The sequence below is a fragment of the Amblyraja radiata genome, chromosome 12 (genome assembly GCF_010909765.2).
Source record: "Amblyraja radiata isolate CabotCenter1 chromosome 12, sAmbRad1.1.pri, whole genome shotgun sequence".
Classification (NCBI taxonomy): Eukaryota; Metazoa; Chordata; class Chondrichthyes; order Rajiformes; family Rajidae; genus Amblyraja; species Amblyraja radiata.
The window spans coordinates 36,057,788-36,078,787 of NC_045967.1; the positions used below are offsets into that span (position 1 = coordinate 36,057,788).

Sequence of the window (21,000 nt, forward strand, 5' to 3'; positions counted from 1 at the left end):
TATAGGCCAGATTCCAACCCTGTGCATGAGAGACTGGAGCATCACTACTTATCATTGACCAGTTGATCAGATGATACATATCTGATGAATTTATTATGAATTCAATTATTTAGCAAAAAATGTTATTAATTTTGATCCATTCATTGAACACAGAGATCCTACACACAAAAAAAGATAAACTACATAAATATTGTACTGCATTTAACAAAACAGAACTGCCCGGGCATCATTGAATGAGAACTTATTCACTGTTGTAGCAATGCCACAAAATGAATTTCATATTTATTGAACTCAATAGTTCCCACAAGATTCAAACTGTTAGATCTGATCCTTGGAAAAGTTCATTTGATACTGGTGGATTTTCTGAGAAACTGAAGACAGGGAGAATATTTAAATCAACTTTAATCCACTCACTACGAAAAGAATAACTAAGGGTTCATAAACAGTCTGATGCTGCCCTCCAGTTGAAGAACAATCAACAGGCAGTTGTGTTTTCCACAGTCAACAATCAATGACTATACTTAACACAAAACAAAAACCATCAAGTACATAGTGACACAGCAAAACAGCCAAAATGTCTGTTCATGGCTCTCGTTGGCACGTGATAGAAAATAACACAAGAGTTGCAGAGATATACACACAGTCAACAAATTCTTATTACAATTGACAAATACATTTATCATCGCAAATTATTTAAAAGGCTTTTTCCTTTTCTCCTACTGTAAGTAAACTATAATGATCCAATGATTCAAATTATTCAATTCTGAAGTTGACATTCGTTCAATTACAAATTTTAGTTTAGTTTAGAGATACAGTGCGGAAACAGGCCCTTCAGCCCACCGAGTCCGTGCCTACCAGCAATCCCTGTACACTAGCACTATCCTACACACGGGACAATTTACATTTTTGCCAAGCCAATTAGCTTAAGTCTTTGGATTGTGGGAGGAAATTGGACTCCCGGAGAAACCCACGCGGCCACAGGAAGAACGTACAAATTCCGTACACACAGCACAGCACCAGAGATCAGGATCGAACACGGGTCTTTGGCATTGTAAGGCAGCAACTATCGCTGCACCACTGTGCTGCCACCTTTGAAAGGATAATTTTGTTAAATTATTCCAAAAGCTCAATTGGTGATTGCTGGAAGAATTATAATGGCACAAATTAACTGTGTCTTTGGTTTTATCTTATCATTTGTAATCACTTCTGATTCATTTCCTTTTTCTCATATTATGTCTTTGAGCTGAACACTGAATAAATTAATGCAAGACCATTAGGTCAAAGTGGGTGGAACTCTATGTCTTATCAATTTCATAAACTGTCAGATATTTGCAATGTGAGCGTTTTCTATGTGTATCTAATAACATAAAACAAAAGGCTTAAACTTACTTGACTTGGAGATGTAGTTGTTTGCAGCAGTTGCAATAACTGTGATTTCAGTAAGCCTGTTGGCTTAATGGCATCTTCGCTCAGATATATATTGGCCTATAGACAAAAGAAAAGGGATATTTAAATAAGTTGAGATACCATGTTTAAAAATAAAAAAAAGACTTTGTTCACCGAGAAAAGACATAAATGCTCAGGATCATTCCTTTGTATCTCTCATTGACCTCTCAGTACCCCATGCTAGATACAAGCCTACAGACAGACCTCTCCAACTAAGAGACATAGCAGTTGGTCAAGTGAAGACTTTTCATACTTCAATTTAACATTGACTGTCCCCTTCCTACGGTCACTTTCCTTGTTGTACTTAATGCATCAGACCAGAAGTTGAAGACAAACACCAATGAGCTGAGGCACTCATCATGTAGGTCGATGATCTGGCTCATAAAAGGCAATACCATTTTTCCAAATCTTGGTTTGAAACTACAATAGTTTCCATGATTTATGGCTTACATGTAAATCATAACTTACATGATTATAAGCTTACAGCAAAGGGGGAGACATTTCATCAAATTGTATCATTGTACCATTGATTGCTTTTGATTAAACAATGCAAATTAATCTATCCATTACCCTACATTTCATCCTACTTTATATTTTACAAATTTTCTTTAAAAGATGAAATAGTTTGTACACTAGTTATGCACAACCTAAGTTAACCTTCTTTTCCTATTTATTCTATCAATCAAAATCCTTCATATTTTTAAATGCTATAATGTCCCCCTACTTTATTTGCTCCAAAACAGTAATCTCTGTTGGATTTCAGCCCTTGATTGTTTTGTAGTGCTGTACATTTATCAATACCTTATCCTTATCTATATTACTAAAAGTCTGTTCTTGACCGGTTTTGGCCATCTGTGCTGCGATTTCCGAGAGAACGCCGCCACCTACGGCCGTCATTTTAGGCCACCTTGCTCAGAGCCACCCTCCGCCGCATGTGTGCCGAGAATTTTTCCCGTTGATTAAAAATGACAGAGATATTAATGTTTTTACAAAATTGCCCATTCTCTCTGCTGCCCCCGCTGGCGGCAGGGGGGAGGGACTATAAAACCAGGAAGTGGTGTGCCACACAGTCTCTTCAAGATGGAGGAAGGCAGAGGGTCACGTTTCTTTGAGCTGTGAATAACACTGAACACATGTCTACTCAAATGTAAGTGCCCTTAGTGTTTCTAAAATGCTTGCAGAATGTGTCTATTGGTTCTAAAGCTTGCAAAAAAATGTCTATTGGTTCTAAAGCTTGCAAAAAATGTCCATTGGTTCTAAAGCTTGCAAAAAATGTCTATTGGTTCTAAAGCTTGCAAAAAATGTCTATTGGTTCTAAAGCTTGCAAAAAAATGACTATTGGTTCTAAAGCTTGCAAAAAATGTCTATTGGTTCTAAAGCTTGCAAAAATGTCTATTGGTTCTAAAGCTTACAAAAAAAATGACTATTACATAGAAACATAGAAATTAGGTGCAGGAGTAGGCCATTCGGCCCTTCGAGCCTGCACCGCCATTCAATATGATCATGGCTGATCATCCAACTCAGTATCCCGTACCTGCCTTCTCTCCATACCCTCTGATCCCCTTAGCCACAAGGGCCACATCTAACTCCCTCTTAAATATAGCCAATGAACTGGCCTCGACTACCCTCTGTGGCAGGGAGTTCCAGAGATTCACCACTCTCTGTGCTATTGGTTCTAAAGCTTGCAAAAAAAATGACTATTGGTTCTAAAGCTTGCAAAAAAAATGACTATTGTTTCTAAAGCTTGCAAAAAATGTCTATTGGTTCTAAAGCTTGCAACAAAAATGTCTATTGGTTCTAAAATGGTTCATACTAGCACTCCTTGGGTGCAATGGCTTGAAGTTAAAATGCATTACTTACTGCAAATGGGGGCGTGGGTGCATTGGCCTGAAGTTGAAAGGCACTACTTACTGCAAACTGTGGCTTTAAGTTGAAAGGCACTACTTACTGCAAATTGTAGCTTGGGTGCTTTGGCATTAAGTTGAAAGGCACTGCAAATGGTGGCATGAAGTTGAAAGGCACTACTTACTGCAAATGGTGGCTTGGGAGCTTTGGCTTGAAGTTGAAAGGCACTATTACTGCAAATGGTGGCTTGGTTGCTTTGGCTTGTAGTTGAAAGGCACTACTTACTGCAAATGGTGGCTTGGGTGTGGCGAAGTTGAAAGGCACCACTTACTGCAAATGGTGGCTTGGGAGCTTTGAAGTTGAAAGGCACTACTTACTGCAAATTATGGCTTGGGTGTGGCTTGAAGTTGAAAGACACCACTTACTGCAAATGATGGCATGAAGTTGAAAGGCACTACTTACTGCAAATGGTGGCATGGGTGTGGCTTGAAGTTGAAAGGCACTGGTTGCTGCAAATGGTGGCTTGGGTGTGGCTTGAAGTTGAAAGGCACTACTTACTGCAAATGGTGGCTTGGGAGCTTTGACGAAGTTGAAAGGCACTACTTACTGCAAATGGAGGCTTGGGAGCTTTGGCTTGAAGTTGAAAGGCACTATTACTGCGAATGGTGGCTTGGGAGCTTTGGCTTGAAGTTGAAAGTCACTACTTACTGCAAATGGTGGCTTGGTTGCTTTGGCTTGAAGTTGAAAGGCACTACTTACTGCAAATGGTGGCTTGGGAGCTTTGGCTTGAAGTAGAAAAGGCACTACTTACTGCAAATGGTGGCTTGGGTGCTTTGGCTTGAAGTTGAAAGGCACTACTTACTGCAAATGGTGGCATGAGGTTGACAGGCACTACTTACTGCAAATGGTGGCTTGGGTGCATTGGCTTGAAGTTGAAAGACACCACTTAATGCAAATGGTGGCATGAAGTTGAAAGGCACTACTTACTGCAAGTGGTGGTGTGGGAGCTTTGGTTTGAAGTTGAAAGCCACTACTTACTGCAAATGGTGGCTTGGTTGCTTTGGCTTGAAGTTGAAAGGCACTACTTACTGCAAATGGTGGCTTGGGAGCTTTGGCTTGAAGTAGAAAAGGCACTACTTACTGCAAATGGTGGCTTGGGTGCTTTGGCTTGAAGTTGAAAGGCACTACTTACTGCAAATGGTGGCATGAGGTTGACAGGCACTACTTACTGCAAATGGTGGCTTGGGTGCATTGGCTTGAAGTTGAAAGGCACTATTTACTGCAAATGGTGGCTTGGTTGCTTTGGCTTGAAGTTGAAAGGCACTACTTACTGCAAATGGTGGCTTGCGCGCATTGGCTTGAAGTTGAAAGGCACTATTTACTGCTAATGGTGGCTTGGTTGCTTTGACTTGAAGTTGAAAGGCACCTCTTACTGCAAATGGTGGCATGAAGTTGAAATGCACTACTGACTGCAAATGGTGGTTTGGGTGTAGTTTGAAGTTGAAAGGCACTACTTACTGCAAATGGTGGCTTGGTTGCAATGGCTTGAAGTTAAAAGGCATTACTTACTGCAAATGGTGGCATGAAGTTGAAATGCACTACTTACTGCAAATGGTAGCTTGGGTGCTTGGGCTTGAAGTTAAAAGGCACTACTTACTGCAAATGGCGGCTTGGGTGCTTTGGCTTGGTGTTAAAAGGCACTACTTACTGCAAATGGCGGCTTGGGTGCTTTGGCTTGAAGTTAAAAGGCACTACTGTAATTGCACTTACTTCCTGTTTGCACTCTATATTGATTTTAGATAAAACGATACCACTTACGGCTGTGATTTTTGGCCATCTTACCCAGTCCCCCTCCGCTGAACAGGTGCAGAGAATTCTTCCCATGAATGAAAAATAAAAGTGTTATTAGTTTTTTAAAAAATGTTGAGAATCTCTCTCCTGTCAATCACTCCATGAAAGCCACACCTTTTCCGGTGGGGGGGGAGGGGTTATAAAACCCGGAAATGTGGGTGTGGCTCAGTCTCTGCAAGATGGAGGAGGGAGAGGTCACGACTCGCTGTCTTTAGTGGCTTTGCACCCTACTTCAAATGGTATGAAACTGCACTTGAATTTGGTGGCCTTGCACCCTGCTAGAAGTGGTAAGAAACTGCACTTGAATTTGGTGGCCTTATACCCTGCTTGAAATAGAATTTCAAGGATTAGCCGTAGGTCAACTACCTGCCCACCAGCCGTGAGTGAGTGAGTTGCCAGCACAACAGGCTTGATTGACTGAGACGCCAGCCCAAGAATCCATTTGGCGCACAATTTGCATACTAGCCCTCTGGAAACCAGTCCCTTCAGCCCACAACACCCATACTAGCACTCCAGAAAGCCCCCCCCCCCCCCAACTGGCCACCAATATTAGAATTGGTGGAGAGGTGGAATATTGTGTTGGATGACCAGCCCTCCTGTGTGATGCTGGGACCCAACGGGTCCCACTTAGTCTATATAACTATAAAACTCTGATCTTGGATGTGTGTGTGTATTTATTTGTTTGTGTGCGATCACATCTACTCAAAGAAACGACGTGCTAACGGTAACATTTTTACATAGAGATTTATCCCGTGAAATCAAAAATCGCCTTATCTGAAAAATTAATGCATTATTTCTTGAGTTATTAATCAAAATGTTCACAAATCTGAAGCAACTTGGAAAAGTATAACTCCTTATTCCCTGATGGTGTCACAATGGATCTGCCTGCCTGCGTGTGCTCGCGCTGCGAGTGACGTCAGCCCCCCACCCCTCCCTCCTCCCCCCGTTATTCAACAATCGGTTCGTCAACTGAAGACCAATGATCAGAGCTGAAGACTGCGCTGCGAGTACTGAACGAGCAAGTCGGGCCGTGTACTAGATCTCTCAGGTCCGTCTCGGGTCGGGTCCCTCTCCCCCCTCCCCCCCTCTCTGCTTGCTGCCACCTTGCGCTGCAATTGTCTTCCTCGCGCTGCGAGTGATGTCAGCCCCCACCTCTTCCTCCTCCACCCCCTTAAAAAGACACTCGGGCATCGCTTTCTCTCGGGGCTTTTTCTCGGCTCCTCGGTCGCATTCTCTCTCTCTCCCCCAGGCTCTCTCTTCCCCCCAAGCTCTCTCTTCTCCCCGGGCTTTGAAGAAAGAGCAGGTCGGGTCCCTCTTCCCCCCTCCTCTTCCTCTCCCCCCTCCCCCGGCCTCTCCCCTCCCCTCTCTCTCCCCCCCCCCTCTCTGTGCCTCTGTCACCCCCCCCCCTGTGCCTCTGTGTCCCTCCCTGTGCCCCTCTCGCTCTCTACCCCCCTCCCTCTCTAGTCATGCCTGCGAGTTGGGGGCTATACGTGAGTGGATAGGGGATGGTGTAAAGGAGTGAATGAATAATATTAATATAATATCAATGGGGGTGGTTAGTGTATGTGTGTGTGTGTGTGGGGGGTTAGTGTGTGTGAGGGGTTGGTTAGTATGTGTGTGACGCCACAGGCCGCCCCCTCCCCCCCGCAACCGCGTGTTGAGGAGACGGGATCCAGCGGTCCCACTTGGTCCAGTATTATATATATTTGCCTTTTAATATTGTCAAAACAACATTCTCTAATTACTTTGTCTGAATATTTCCAAAGCAAACTTCTCCACTTAGCACAGTACCAGTACAAAAGTTACCACTTAACATCACACACTATTTCAAGGGTAAATTATTCCTTCTTAAACTGGTTGCACCTTTGTCACAGTTGACCAAACCAACCTCCTCCCAAACAATTCCACTGTCATGCAGCCAGTTGGAATCTCACTTACATGGTTTCATTCTCATCTATACAATCAGGTCCACAGAATGAATGTGAACCTCTTCCAGTACCTGAAACTTTTATGCATCACTTACATATTACAGTAAAAGCACATCAATGACTGGAAATTTTCTCCAATAAATTTTGGAATGACAATACTATTAAATTTGGTCCCTGCCACAAAGTGTGTTCCCTCATTCCCAATTGCTTTGATCTGGGTTAATAAAGATCATGCAGTGGTTGATGCTGCTCCCTTCATTTTTGTCTAGATCTGTTGATCAGTGAAGATCATGGTCATGGCAATGACTACAACCATTGAGATTTCCTGTCATGCCCTCCTTGTCCCACAGAAGAGCCTATAAACTTTAATTTCAAGTTCTTCTACATGAAGTGTTAACATTTCCACAGGGATATTGTTTGCACCTGAAGCTAAAGTTTTACTTTTGGACTTCCTGTCAGTCTGGGTTGTAGTAGACAGTTTGATTTGGGACAGTGTCAAGAACACTCCTGAAAAGGAATATTTGGGAAATTTCAGAGTTTGTTGAAATGTTCCTTCCAGAGAATCCTACTCAAATTTTGCTGCCCTCAAAAATCTGTCTTCATCCTTTGACTTCATGCGCTACATGATGGCATGCAAGCTATGACCAACGCATCGAGAAAATACCAAAGATAGACATAAAAAGCTGGAGTAACTCAGCGGAACAGGCAGCATCTCTGGAGAGAAAGAATGGTTGACATTTCGGGTCGAGACCCTTCTTCAGAAGAAAATACTAAATCTCCATGCAGGCTGGGGTCAAGCAAGACTGCATCACCATGCCAACACTTTTCCTTATTATATTTGCTGTTATACTGCTCCACTCACAATTAAAATCCTGTTGGAGTGATGCTAATCCCTAGGACAAATGGGACTGATCAATCCAAGGTGCCTTCACTCCAAGACTAAGATCAGTCCAACTTCAAATCACTGCATTGCAGTAGGTACACAAAGCTCACATATTTAGATAGCCCTTGTGTTCTCCCTCCTTCCCCTCCCCCTTCCCAGTTCTCCCACATCCTACTGTCTCTGTCTACTTCTTTTCTCTCCCCCCCCGCGACATCAGTCCGAAACGTTGCCTATTCCTTCTCTCCAAGATGCTGCCTGAGTTTCTCCAGAATTTTATGTCTACCTTCACATATACACAGGTCCAATTCCAACTTGCTACTGATTTGATCACTGACCGCACATTAAGCATCCACATAACAAAGTTCTTCTCCCAAACTGCTGCTGAACAACAAGAACAGCAACCTCCTCTGACAAGATTACACCTAGAAAATGTGGACCACGTCCCATATGTGACCCACCCATCTGTGGGAACAGACAGCTATAGAGAAATCACCATGCCAGGATAGTCTCTGGTTATCTAAGGAAAAACATCTGAAGATCCAGACCTCAAACCCAACACAAAGAACATGGTCTACCAAACAGCAGTTATCTTTGTCTTCGTGCTTGTTTCTGAAACATGTACCATATACAACAAGAACCTCAGTGTTGAAATATATCAGCAACATGTCTCAGCAAAAATGTTCAAATGGACAAGCAAACCTATGTCAGCATCCTCTCCCAGGCTAACAACCACAATATCAAACTGTTACTTACAATCATTCAGTAATTATGGGAAGGCCACGTCATCTGCATGCCTGGCAATACTCATCAGCTCTTCCAAACCCACTACCCGCTCCCTCGACCCTCTCCCCACTCCCCTCTTGAAGTCCTGCCTCCCCGTTCTCTGCCCCTACCTCACTAATCTCTTCAACTCCTCATTGTCCCAAGGAATTGTCCCCTCCGCTTTCAAAACTGCTGCCGTTACACCAATCTTAAAGAAACCTGGTCTTGATCCCTCCTCTCTCATTAACTACCGCCCAAACTCAAACCTCCCCTTTCTTTCAAAAACCCTGGAGCGTATCGTTGCGTCGCAACTTCATTCCCACCTCCTTGCGTATAACCTACTTGAACCCCTCCAATCTGGCTTTCGCCCCCTCCATAGCACAGAAACTGCTCTCCTCAAAGTCCTCAACGACCTCCTCACCTCTGCTGACACTGGTTCCCTCAACATCCTCATCCTCCTCGACCTGAGCGCAGCCTTCGATACAGTGAACCATAACATCCTGCTCACCAGACTCAAAGACCTCTGCACTCAGCTGGCTCCGTTCCTACCTTTCCAACAGATCCCACTTCATCTCTCTCCACAACCACACCTCTGCTACAGCCGCAGTCACTCAAGGTGTTCCCCAAGGCTCCCTCCTCTTCATCATCTACATCCTCCCCCTTGGTCAGATACTCCGCCACTTCAATCTGGACTTCCACTGTTACGCTGATGACACCCAGATTTACCTTGGCTCCAAATCCCCCCCCCCTCTCCCATATCAACTCCTGTTTGTCAGCTATAAAAACCTGGATGCAACATAATTTCCTCAAACTCAACAGCGATAAGACAGAATTCCTCCTCATAGGCTCCAAAGCCACACTCAGCAAAATCAATAACCCCACTCTCACCATCGACGGCACCACTGTCTCCCCATCTCCCCAGGCCCGCAACCTTGGCATGATCTTTGATTCCACCCTCTCCCTTGAGCCTCACATCCGCCATGTCATTAAAACCTCCTTCTTTCATCTCCGCAACATCGCCAAACTCAGACCCTCTCTCACACCGCCTGCTGCTGAAAGACTCATCCATGCCTTCATCTCCTCCCGACTGGACTATTGCAACTCACTTCTCCTTGGCATCAGCTCCACCTACATCAACCGACTCCAACTGGTCCAGAACGCAGCCGCCCGACTCATCACCCACACCAAATCCTGGCATCACATCACTCCAGTCCTCAAAAAACTTCACTGGCTTCCCATCTCCCACCGGATCACCTACAAAATCCTGGTCCTCACCTACAAAGCCCTCCACCATCTGGCACCCCCATATCTCACTGACCTCCTCTCCCCCTACCAACCCTCACGGTCCCTCAGATCCACATCAGATGGTCTCCTCTCCATCCACAAGTCCAACCTCCGCAGTTTTGGGGACAGAGCCTTCTCCAGGGCAGCTCCCAGGCTCTGGAACTCCCTCCCCCAACTGATCCGCAATTCCGTGTCCCTCACCATCTTCCAGTCCCGCCTCAAGACCCATCTCTTCACCACTGCCTATCCTTAGCCCCACGTCCCCGTCCCTTTTCATCTGTGCATTAATTGCCTCGTACTGTGTTTTGTATTGAATTCTGTCTTTACTTTGTGTACTAGTCATGTCTCTACTATTTATTTCATTCCCCTTACATGTTTTTCCTCTACATGCTCAATTTTTGTAAGGTGTCCTTGAGACTCTTGAAAGGCGCCCATAAATAAAATGTATTATTATTATTATTAATACATTCCCAAAAGAGTTATTATATTCCTTATTAGGTCATTGCAAAAGATTGATTGAAGAACAGAAGAAATGATTCAAGGATGTTTTCAAAGTCTGTTAAAAAAAAGCTAACATATCCATCAACATGTAGGAAAGTCTGGCCCAAGACTTCTCGAAGAGGAGCAAAAGCATTCAGGATGGCACGGAAAACTTCAAGTCCCATTGTCAGGAACACGTGAAAGCCTGGTACAAATGTCAGATGGAGCACACCATCTCCTTAACTAACCACTTTATCACCCTTTAAATTAAATTGCCCCACCAGTGGTAGAGTTTTATGGTCCCAAATTAATCTCATCAGCTACCTCAGAACACACAGAAATGATGAGGATGCAATTTATCCATGACCCCAAAGTCTTACCTGGGAAGAATACTTGACCCCTGGCTGGCTGCAGCCAAAAACAAATCTCCTCTGCCTGCAAGTGATTCACATCATATGCTTATCCAAAAGTTTCTTAAATGGCCTATTGTATCTGCTTCCCCTACCACTCTTGGCAGCCACCACTCTTTAAATAAAAACGGCAAGCATTTTTCCTTTATAGTTTCCCTCTCTAATCTTAAGGCTATGCCCTCTAGTCTTAGACATTGGCACCCTGGGGGAAATAAATTCCAACCACCTACCCTGTCTATGCTTCTCATAATTATATGCATTTCTGTCAGGTTTCTCCTCAATCTCCGACATTCGAAAGAAAACAATGCAAGTTTGTCCAACCTCCCTAATTCTGATTCTGGTAAACTTCTTCAGCACCTGTTTGAAAGCCAACACATCCTTCCTGCAACTGCAAACAATATTTCAAATGCAGTCTAACCAAACTTTGGGTGCTGTCTGTGTGGAGTTTGCACATTTGTCCTGTGATTGTCTGGGGTTCTTCCAGTTGCTCTGCTTTCCACCCACATTCCAAAGACATGCAGGTTGTTAGTTTAAATGCCTGCTGTAAATTGCCCCTTAGGTTGTGAGTGCAAGAATCTGGTGGAGTTGAAGAGAATGTGTTAAAAACAAAACTGGGATGAATGTTGGGATTAGAGTTAATGGGTAGTTGATGTTGGTGCAGACCTGGTCGGCTAAAGGGCCTGCTTCTATGCTGTATGTTTCTATGACAAATATCTCAGTTCATCCCAAACTGTACCTATTTTACATAATAAAATGTGTATCCTGGTTTAGAAGCTAGTGGAAAAAAACTTGCTGCACGTACAAATGAACTGAAATCTTCAGTGTGCTTCACTCAAAATGTATAGTAATTCCAGAGAACTGCAAATAAGATCTCGTACATGGTATAGTAGCATTCCGAGACACAAATTTAACAGATGGAAAATTAGCTCTACCATGAAAATGTAATCGGCTTGTAACAAATGATTTAAAAAAAAGTCTCTCAGCATTCAGATGCCTCGAAGTACTCAAAAACAACTGCCATGTTTGGAGCAGTCATGGGGCAGAAGTCTCAACAGTCAGGGGGTTGTTGCATGGAGAACATGGATAGGTGATGTTTCAGGTTGGGACCCATCTTCTTAATTATATAGGCTTCAACTTCACCTCTATTGTCATCATGTTTAACAGTAATGATGTAATGAGGGGTTTGTTGCCGAGTGAATGGGTTTTGCATTCAGTGACGATTAGATTGGAGTGACTAAGGGCAGCAGAGAAGTCAAGACGGTTAACTTTGCACAAGAAGTTGGAAATCAATTCATTCCATGTCTGAAGAAAGGTTAAGACCCAAAATGTCTCCTATCCATGTTATCCACGGATGCTGCCTGACCCACTGAGTTACTCCAGCACTTTGTGCCTTCTCTTGCAGTAGAGTGTATGTATTTCATAAATCTGGTGTTACATGTGGGAACGACATAGCCAGTCCATTGAAGCCAACCGAGTGTAACCAAGGCCATCACCCAAGGGAAGGGAGATGTTGATTTACTTATTGCTTCGAGGGAATTTTAAGGATCTTAACAGTGCTGGTGGTGTTTTTCCAAAGAATTTAGTTGCCTTTGTAAGTAGTCACATCTCAAAAGCCTCAAAATTAGTTATGTGTCAAGTGTGATCTTCTGACATCCTTTCCCTAAGATGAACAAAGGCTGTGATGTGTATTGAAGGCTATAGAAGAGGTGTGACAAGTGGAAGAGGATTATATCTTTTGATAGATTTACACTTGGAAGTTTTTTCTTTTTTTTTTTCTTTAATTTTTATTAGAAGTAGACATATTATAAAGTATAGTTGCATATTATAGTAAAAAAACATTTCATATACATCAATCATACATTATTAAAATTTTCAATTGTCGATTACTTCTACTTCTAGTGTTTTTTTTTATTTATATAGAAAAAGAGAGAAAGAGTGAAAAAAGTTACAAATATCAAAAAAAACAAAAAATGTGGAATGGATTACTTATAATACGTCATTGGAGATAGGTTCGTAGATTATAAAGTATGACTTTTCATCTAATCCTGAGTTCAAGTTTCAGTTGGGTTTTCGTGCCGGGCCAATCTATCCCGTCAGATAATTAATGAATGGAGCCCATATTTTATCAAAAAAATTTGTTTGTCCATTAAGACAAGTCTAATTCTTTCTAGATATAGGGTCTCCGACATTTCCACAATCCACATTTTAATTGTGGGGGTCGTAGGGCCTTTCCAAAATTTTAATATTAATTTTTTCCCGGTTATTATACTGTAGTCGAGGAAATTTCTTTGGCTTGATGTGAGTGTTAAACTTTGCTCTGATATTCCAAGTATTATTAATTTTGAGTTTAGATCCAGTTTTGTATTAATAACTTCTGAAATTATTTCAAAAATATCAGTCCAGAAATGTTTAATTTTTATACAATTTGCAAACGTATGTGTTAAATTAGCATCTAGATGTAGACATTTATCACAAATAGGAGAGATTTGTGGGAAGATTCTATTTAGTTTTATTTTAGAGTAGTGTAATCTATGTAAGACTTTAAATTGTATTAAAGCATGTCTGGCATTTAACGAACATTGATGTATATGTTGTAAACTTTCGTCCCACAGATCTTTCATTATAGGATGACCTAATTCATTTTCCCATGTGTGTCTATATGGTTCCGTCGGTGGTACCTCGTTGTTTAGGAGGGTGTTATAAATATAAGCTATTAATTTTTCAGTGTTAGGATGCTTGTTCAAACATTCATCAAGGATTTCTGATTCCCTACTCCTGTAGACTTGTGTGTTAGATTTAACATAATCTCTAATTTGTAGATATCTGAAGAAATTATTTGAGTGCAGTCCATGATTCTGTTGCAACTCCTGAAATGAAAGAAAAGTGCCTTTCCCATAAAGATGTCCAATCTTTTTAATTCCATAATTTTTCCATTGTGTGTAACCCTTATCCAAAAAGGATGGTTTGAATAAGGGATTATTTACAATGGGAAGGCATAGTGGTATATTATTCAATTTTAAAGCTTTTTTAAATTGTTTCCAAACACTTGGAAGTTGCTTGGGGAAAGAATGACTCCTAGGTCCTGGGCAGGGTATAACTGGACAATTTTGCGCATTGGCAGCAGCACTGTAAATATACTTCAGCAGCTTGGATAGAGGTGCAGCTACTTCTGCAGTTTACAGCATTATATCAGCATGATTCCTTTTCTAGAGCTTCTGCTTTATCCAGTGTTCACCATTTCCTGATATCACATGGAATAAATTGATTTTTAATGAAGATTGTTTGCCGTAATCACAGGGATTAATGGATTAATTTTTAACCATTAGAATTCAAAATTCAAGAAACCACAAATTCAATAATGAAACAACTATATGTAAATTCAGGTGACCTCACCAGATGGGCAGTGCGTTAGACTAATGTCTAATGTATATTCCAGTTTATCTATTGAAAAATTATTGAGCAAGGATAGTTGACCGCAAATGATTAACATAAAATTAAAGAAACCCTGGCTGTCATTTCAACCGTCTTCAAGTAATTCAAACTAATTGTAATTATGTAATAATAAAGGCATTGAAGTAAAGTCTCTCTTTGAGCTTGAGAGATGAAGTACCAAGTCATATAACCCTCTAATCAGTTACCTCTGTGATTATTGGAACACGGATGCTAAATTGACAATACCTTCCTACGACTGGCTACAATAGTGAACTTCAGTTTAAACATTTTCTCAAGACTTCATGACTTTTCAATGTCCACGAGAAAATATTTTTGAAGATCTGATGGTGGAGTTTCAAAGGAACACTTCTCACGTTCTCTTCTCATGTTCAAAGTATATTTACAATGGCTGGAAGACAGGTATAGGGAGAAAGAGAAGAAATTGCTACAGCCTATCTGGTTCAACCCAAAGCCAAATCAAAATCTATTAACCCAGTAATTCATTCCAGAAACATTGATTTATATTACTGGAAAACCAAGTACTAAACAAAAACAATATAACTGGGCTGTTTCTGAAGTGACAAGTGAAAAATAATGCTCCAGAGTTTAGGGCCAAGATAAAGTGACAGCACTTCTGGTTGATCTAGAAAAACATTCCTGTGTGAAAACAAAGTGAGCTCTGGCACAAACTTCTCCTTTCTACTGCCAAGCCTCACTCAGTTCAGGGCTGTCCCTGCCCCCAACAACTCTGATGCCATTAAGGTAATGGAGCAAACCAATTGTTCTAATTGTTGGTTTAATTCCAATAGGAAACCAGAAAATAATTTAAAAGTAATCTTTCACATGTCAACCAGAATGCTAGATAGAACCTGAATTATGTTGGAAGCAGAAAATGAAAGATCTTGAATAATGCAGTTAGTTCCTATTTTAAAGAAATCATAATATTTTGAAACATTGATGTAAGAAAATGAAAATAAATATGAAATAAAGAGCTAGACAGTTTGCTCAGCAAACAGTGTGCATAAATAGCTTAAAATCATGTTAGTTCATGATTTACGGCTTGATTGTGATTAAAAAGGCTGCAAATAGCACAGCCTGTAAGGACATGTTAGAATTATGACAGCAGCGCTTGATTTCAGCATTAAACTACATGTGCATTTAAATTCCAACGTTGTTGTCATTTTCACTGAGTAAAGATTGTAACCAGACTTTTTCCTGCAATTGTTTACATTAGGACATTTTTTCTACCAAATGCATAAACATTCAAAAATGTAATATGTGATAAAACATTAAAATCATTTTGTTATATATATATTTTAATATTGATAGAAATACCTAGAAATTATACTTTACAATCAATCAAGAAACATGGTACTAACAGCCACGGTAACTGCACTGTTTGAGCAAAGTATTTGCACTCAGTATGTTGTCTTATTCAAAAAAAGGCGAGCAATGTATGTGAATCATCTGACACAATCTAGTTACAACAGGAGAGAAAGCAATTTAATGGTAAAAAAATAATCACATTGTAGGGAGGTCTCTAAGTACACTGCGACAGGGAAGCCATTACCAATGAGTCCTATCATATAATCAGTTTGAACATGGACTGCATTCACTGCCATTCAGTGCCTTTCAAAATACTACATTTGGGTAAATTACAGGGGGATTTTGTGACATACAGCAAAAGTTTGGCACATTCAACATGAATTAAATTGTGATTCAGACCAGCAAATTTATGATCTATTACAAGAATAAGTCCAGATGCAAAGCAGTTATTTGTGAACTCGGGCATCATACGACATCAAATGGTTTATTCAATGTAAATTAGGTTATCTTTTGAATAAAATAACCACTAGTTGCCAGCAAAACCAGTTTATATTTTATGCCGACAATGGAATCTTGTAGAGCAGTTAAACGAAAACAAAAAATAAATATCACGTGCACCAAACATTTTCCCACTCAAACCTTGCTAATAAAATATAATTCACTTTGAATGATGTGGCATCACGTCTTTCTAGTTGCCGGCATTTTATACAGTTAAGCCATCTGAATGCTCAATATTTTGACTAAGATTAGATGCAGTAGAAAGAAAATAATTAGCAGCATTAACTGATGATACAGCGCACAAGAAAAAAAACCTGGAATTTCACATGGTCACAAAATGGCCTATGATTGCAAATGAATAATTTATTTTAATACATTATAAATATTTGTTGGATATCAACATGGGCTAAATAAGCCCAAATCTAAACATTTGCATTATCGTCAGCTTATACCCAATTTACCACTTATTAACTAGCATAAAAGATTAATCAAATACTTATCTTTTGAAATTGAAACTATATAAATATTGGTTGGATCTAATTGGAAGGGAATGGAAAAGAATGCCCAATAGAAATCCAACAGAGAACGACTCAATTATTGTCATCTATATCTGGCGGTGGTGGCAGTGGGGAGGGGGAAGTTCAAAAATATTACCGATTATTTTATTCACAAAATAAAATAACTTTTTTGTTGACATAAAGTGATGACTATCTATTTATTTCAGTCATTTAGGACATAAAAGCACAAACTTATGCACGTGTGGAAATTTTATTATTTGCAGTTGCATAAGGAAATGTAACTTTAATTTAATTTAAGACCTAAAAATTAAGTGTAAAATAGTCAAAATATTAATGCTGCAGAATATTACTGTAAGCATTTACTTTGATGACATTCTATATATTTTTTAATCTTTCATGAAACAATAAGACAAAAGGGAATGGAAATAGACCTGTGTTTTGATATCGCAAATCAACTTGGATTTGACCGCTCATTATTTTTCCTACTACTAGAAATACAGGCATCGGAGGATACCAGTATTTTCTCTTCTGAATCCGATGTCCACAAACTTATAAACAATCAATCAAAAGGATTAGTGGACGGGGTTTCAAGATGAATATTGCATTTTATATTGAAAGGTTGTGTTTACATTGATGAAGATATTCCAGGACATAATTTAAAAATATGTCCTATCCTCAATGCCTAAGGGCATTCTAATCAGTCTGCACAAAAGGCAACTGCTCCATCAAGTGTTGATAATACAGAACAACTCAAATCGAAAGTCCCATCCACATTAACATTGATAAGAACACATTAATGTTATGTTTAATTTTAGAATTAGTTTCGTAGTTCTATTTCCGTTGAATATTCAGTTGAAACATTTATTGCTCAATACTTTTCTGGAGTGCAAAAGATAAAAAGCTCTTAATTTTCAACATTAAATTAAATCGATAGCTAAATTGTATTTTTAATACCACAAACTTTCAATACAAGGTTTGTTGGTGAAACTGTGTAAATGAAGGATTTTTATTGGAAATTGACAGATTTTGTATTTCAGCAGTTTAAATATTATCCACAAAGAAATATGCTCATTTAAATAAAACTTTAAATTAACTGAAGCATATTCTTAAGTAATTATTCACTGTATTTTTATAATTATGGTCTGATTAACATTAGATGAATATGACACTTGACCAGACAAATACTAAATAACAAATAATTAAATGCTCCACTCCCATTTATCTTCCAGCTTTTTACCTTATAATTTGCTTAATTCAAACAAAAAGGTTTGCTATAATGAATATCTTCAAGGTGACTTCTTTATTATCATTAATTGACAGAAGTGTTTATGCACAAGATAAATGTGTATACATGACACATTTAACAGGTGCATGTGCACACAGATATAAACATATAAAATTAAAAGTAGTATATACAAAAAGTGGTAAATACAAAAATACTGTTCTTTCGTTAAAAGTTTCTGACTGTGCTAAAAGAATCTTTTATTTTTCAAAGTATGATTGTGTCCAGGATATTATTTCATATGATCCAGTTATCAGATAAAGATACACAATTAAAAAATGCTACCACTCATGTTCAATAGCTCTCACCTTTAATGAAGCATGGCAAACCATTCATTCTATACAAATCCTCCTGAATATTATTTTATCCCTTTGATACAATAAAGTAAAATAAATATGTATCCTTATTATTAGTAAATCTGGTGCAAGGCAATGCAATTCAAAAAAAATTTTTTTTCCAAAACAATATCTTAAAATACTTTTTTTTTTTAGCCTTCTTGTTTAAATTGATGTTCTTCCATATAATATTTCACAAAAAAACACTGGATCAAATGAAAGATTGAAAACTTTGACAGTGGTTTTGTTTATAGATCTGGTCCATGTCAATGAATGCGTGGTCCTCAAATAATGGACCATAACAATTGGGTCTATGACTGTGGAGGAATGTAAGTAATGGAGCACTCTGTGACTTTAAAAAAAAATCCCACTTAGATAGACTGTCCATTCCTGAGCAAGGGAAATCTACAATCTTAAAATTTGGAGGAGCAGTTTAACATTGTAGCATGTAAAACATGTAAAACACAAGAACACTAATAACTGGATATACAAGGCAGTTGTAAATATTGATTGCTTGCTGTTTTCCCCAATATAATAACATTCATATTACATTCAGCAAATGCAAATTGGACAGCAGGTAGATTGTAGAACAATCCATTGGATTCATTCAATGAATTCTACTACATTCATCAACATCAATTTAGTAGTGTTTTTAAGCAACATTCAGTTCAATATTTGAAACTTCAAAAATGGTCTCAAAACCTGAAATTGTTACACAACTATCTTTTCAGATTTATTATTATTCTGAGCCATGAGAGTGGAGGATAAGGATCACATTTTAATTAAAAATAAAATGGCTTTCATAGTCTAAAACCTCCGTAATCGTGCTAATTATATGAAATGCTCAACGGACTTCAAGAGTTGACACAAACTTTTGAAGTCATTAATGCTTCCCACCTGAATGCCTGCAGCAGGGAGATAAGAAGTCTAGACAGCCAGAGACTTAAAATTTCCAAAATCGTATATTCTTCAAAACGTACTTCTTTGTTTTCTTTTCTTTTATTGAACAAAGTTCAATTCATATTCGATCATTTCCTAGTATTCGAGATAAGACTTTATGTGAAGTTTCCAACTGAATCTTATCAGTTTGGAACTGATAGCTTTAAACCATAAAATGTTAATAAAGTACGAAATTACCTATGGTATGGATAATAAATGGCAGAAAAGCAACCCCCTTCACCAATCTGTTTATAAATATCTGGCTGACCTACTTTCCATTACTTCCTCCCTCTGACAGAACACAATCTAAGTATCAAATCTCATTCCATGCAAATAAAAAGAGGGAGAAAACTCCCAACAACTCAGATTGAATAAGCTCGAAAACAAATTGCCACGAGGTTTACAACTAAAATACGGAAGAGACAATTGGAGAACTTCATACAGAAACGAAAAATAAAACCCGTGGATGGCGAACCAGTTTGCACAGCCCTTCAGGTGTTTTGTTTTTGCAGTCAACCAGCGTTGCGTTTTACTTGGCAGCACGCATGGAGCCAGGACGCTGTCACTGTCCCCAATGCCCAGGTATCAGCGCTGGGCTGAATGAAAGACCGCCTTCTCCCTTGTCCCGGGTTTAAAGAGCGTATCCCGCAATTTGAAAGCCTTCTTAACCTGGGATGTTTTTCTTGCATTGGGGGTGAATCAGCCCCTCACCTCTCTCTCGTCTCCCACCCCCTTCCTTCCTTCCTTCCTCACCCCGACCCGCCGATACCATGAATGCCAAACACACCGGACCGCATCACTGCCGCCACCGGACGAAAAGTGAACTGACCTTTAACTAAACTTAAACAACACAAACTCGCACAGATCCCCTTTTCACTACATATATAATGAGACTGTTTTGAAGTGAGTCTTGGTCAGCTGTGCACAAGTTGGACACATTTTATGCAGGACGAACAACAAGAGATCAGCCGATTGCTCGAGTTTTACCTGGCCCATTTCGTGCTGAGTCTCCATCATCCTGACCGGCGGTTTGATGTCTTCAAACACCGACTGCTCCTCGGAGGCGCCGACGGCCATGGCCACCGGCTTGAGTTGGGCAAAAACAGCGATTTCTTCAGCGTGGGGGACGCTGATGGCTAGCCCGCTGCTCGACATCACTGACTTGAAATGGTGCTCTGCACCTTTACTTACTTTCTATACGTGTGTGTGTGCGTTTGCAATTCGCGTTAAAAGAATGAATAACAAGGCAAATTAAAAAAATGAAGTGAAATCCAAACTTCCCCGCAGCGACGCCACGCGCGCGCTACTCGCCCAGGTTGCGATCTGGGCTCATCTGTCACTCACCTGAACTATACCTGTGCTGCCGGTAGCTGATGGACAGCGCGCTGCTCAATGGTGGCCCGCTTTAGGCGGGCTCGGCGCAGGTGGGCGGAGCAAGGACGCTTCGCTCCCATTGCTCCTTGAGCAATTCCGGTCCTTGCGAAACTGGAGCACTTTACTTTTTTTTCGCGACGAAATCCTTTAAAAAAATACTTTTTGGAAGATATACACAAAACGCTGGAGTCACTCGGCGGGACAGGCAGCATCTCCGGTGAGAAGGGATAAGTGACGTTTCGGGGTCGACACCCTTCTTAAGACTGAGAGTCAGGGGAGAGGGAGACGAGAGATACGGACGGTGATATGGAACAAATGAATGAAAGATATGCAAAACCAGTAAAACAATTTTGCCACGTTATAAGTCTTGTATTATTTTTCTCTGGAGCTAGCCGAACCACGAATGC

The 21,000-nt window shown here is 40.1% G+C and overlaps 1 protein-coding gene across 1 annotated transcript in view; it reads right to left on the reverse strand.

Annotated features, from left to right (window-relative positions):
• LOC116979075 (Krueppel-like factor 5) overlaps positions 1 to 20,549 on the reverse strand; it is a 57,657-nt gene extending 37,108 nt beyond the window's left edge. Inside the window, exons 1-2 of the mRNA XM_033030523.1 lie at positions 20,207 to 20,549; positions 1,390 to 1,485 (exon numbers count right to left, since the gene is read on the reverse strand). Of these exons, the coding sequence (XP_032886414.1) occupies positions 1,390 to 1,485; positions 20,207 to 20,374 (264 nt within the window). The 5' untranslated portion in view covers positions 20,375 to 20,549. The remainder of the gene's footprint in view (positions 1 to 1,389; positions 1,486 to 20,206) is intronic.
• Between the last annotated feature and the right edge of the window lie 451 nt (positions 20,550 to 21,000).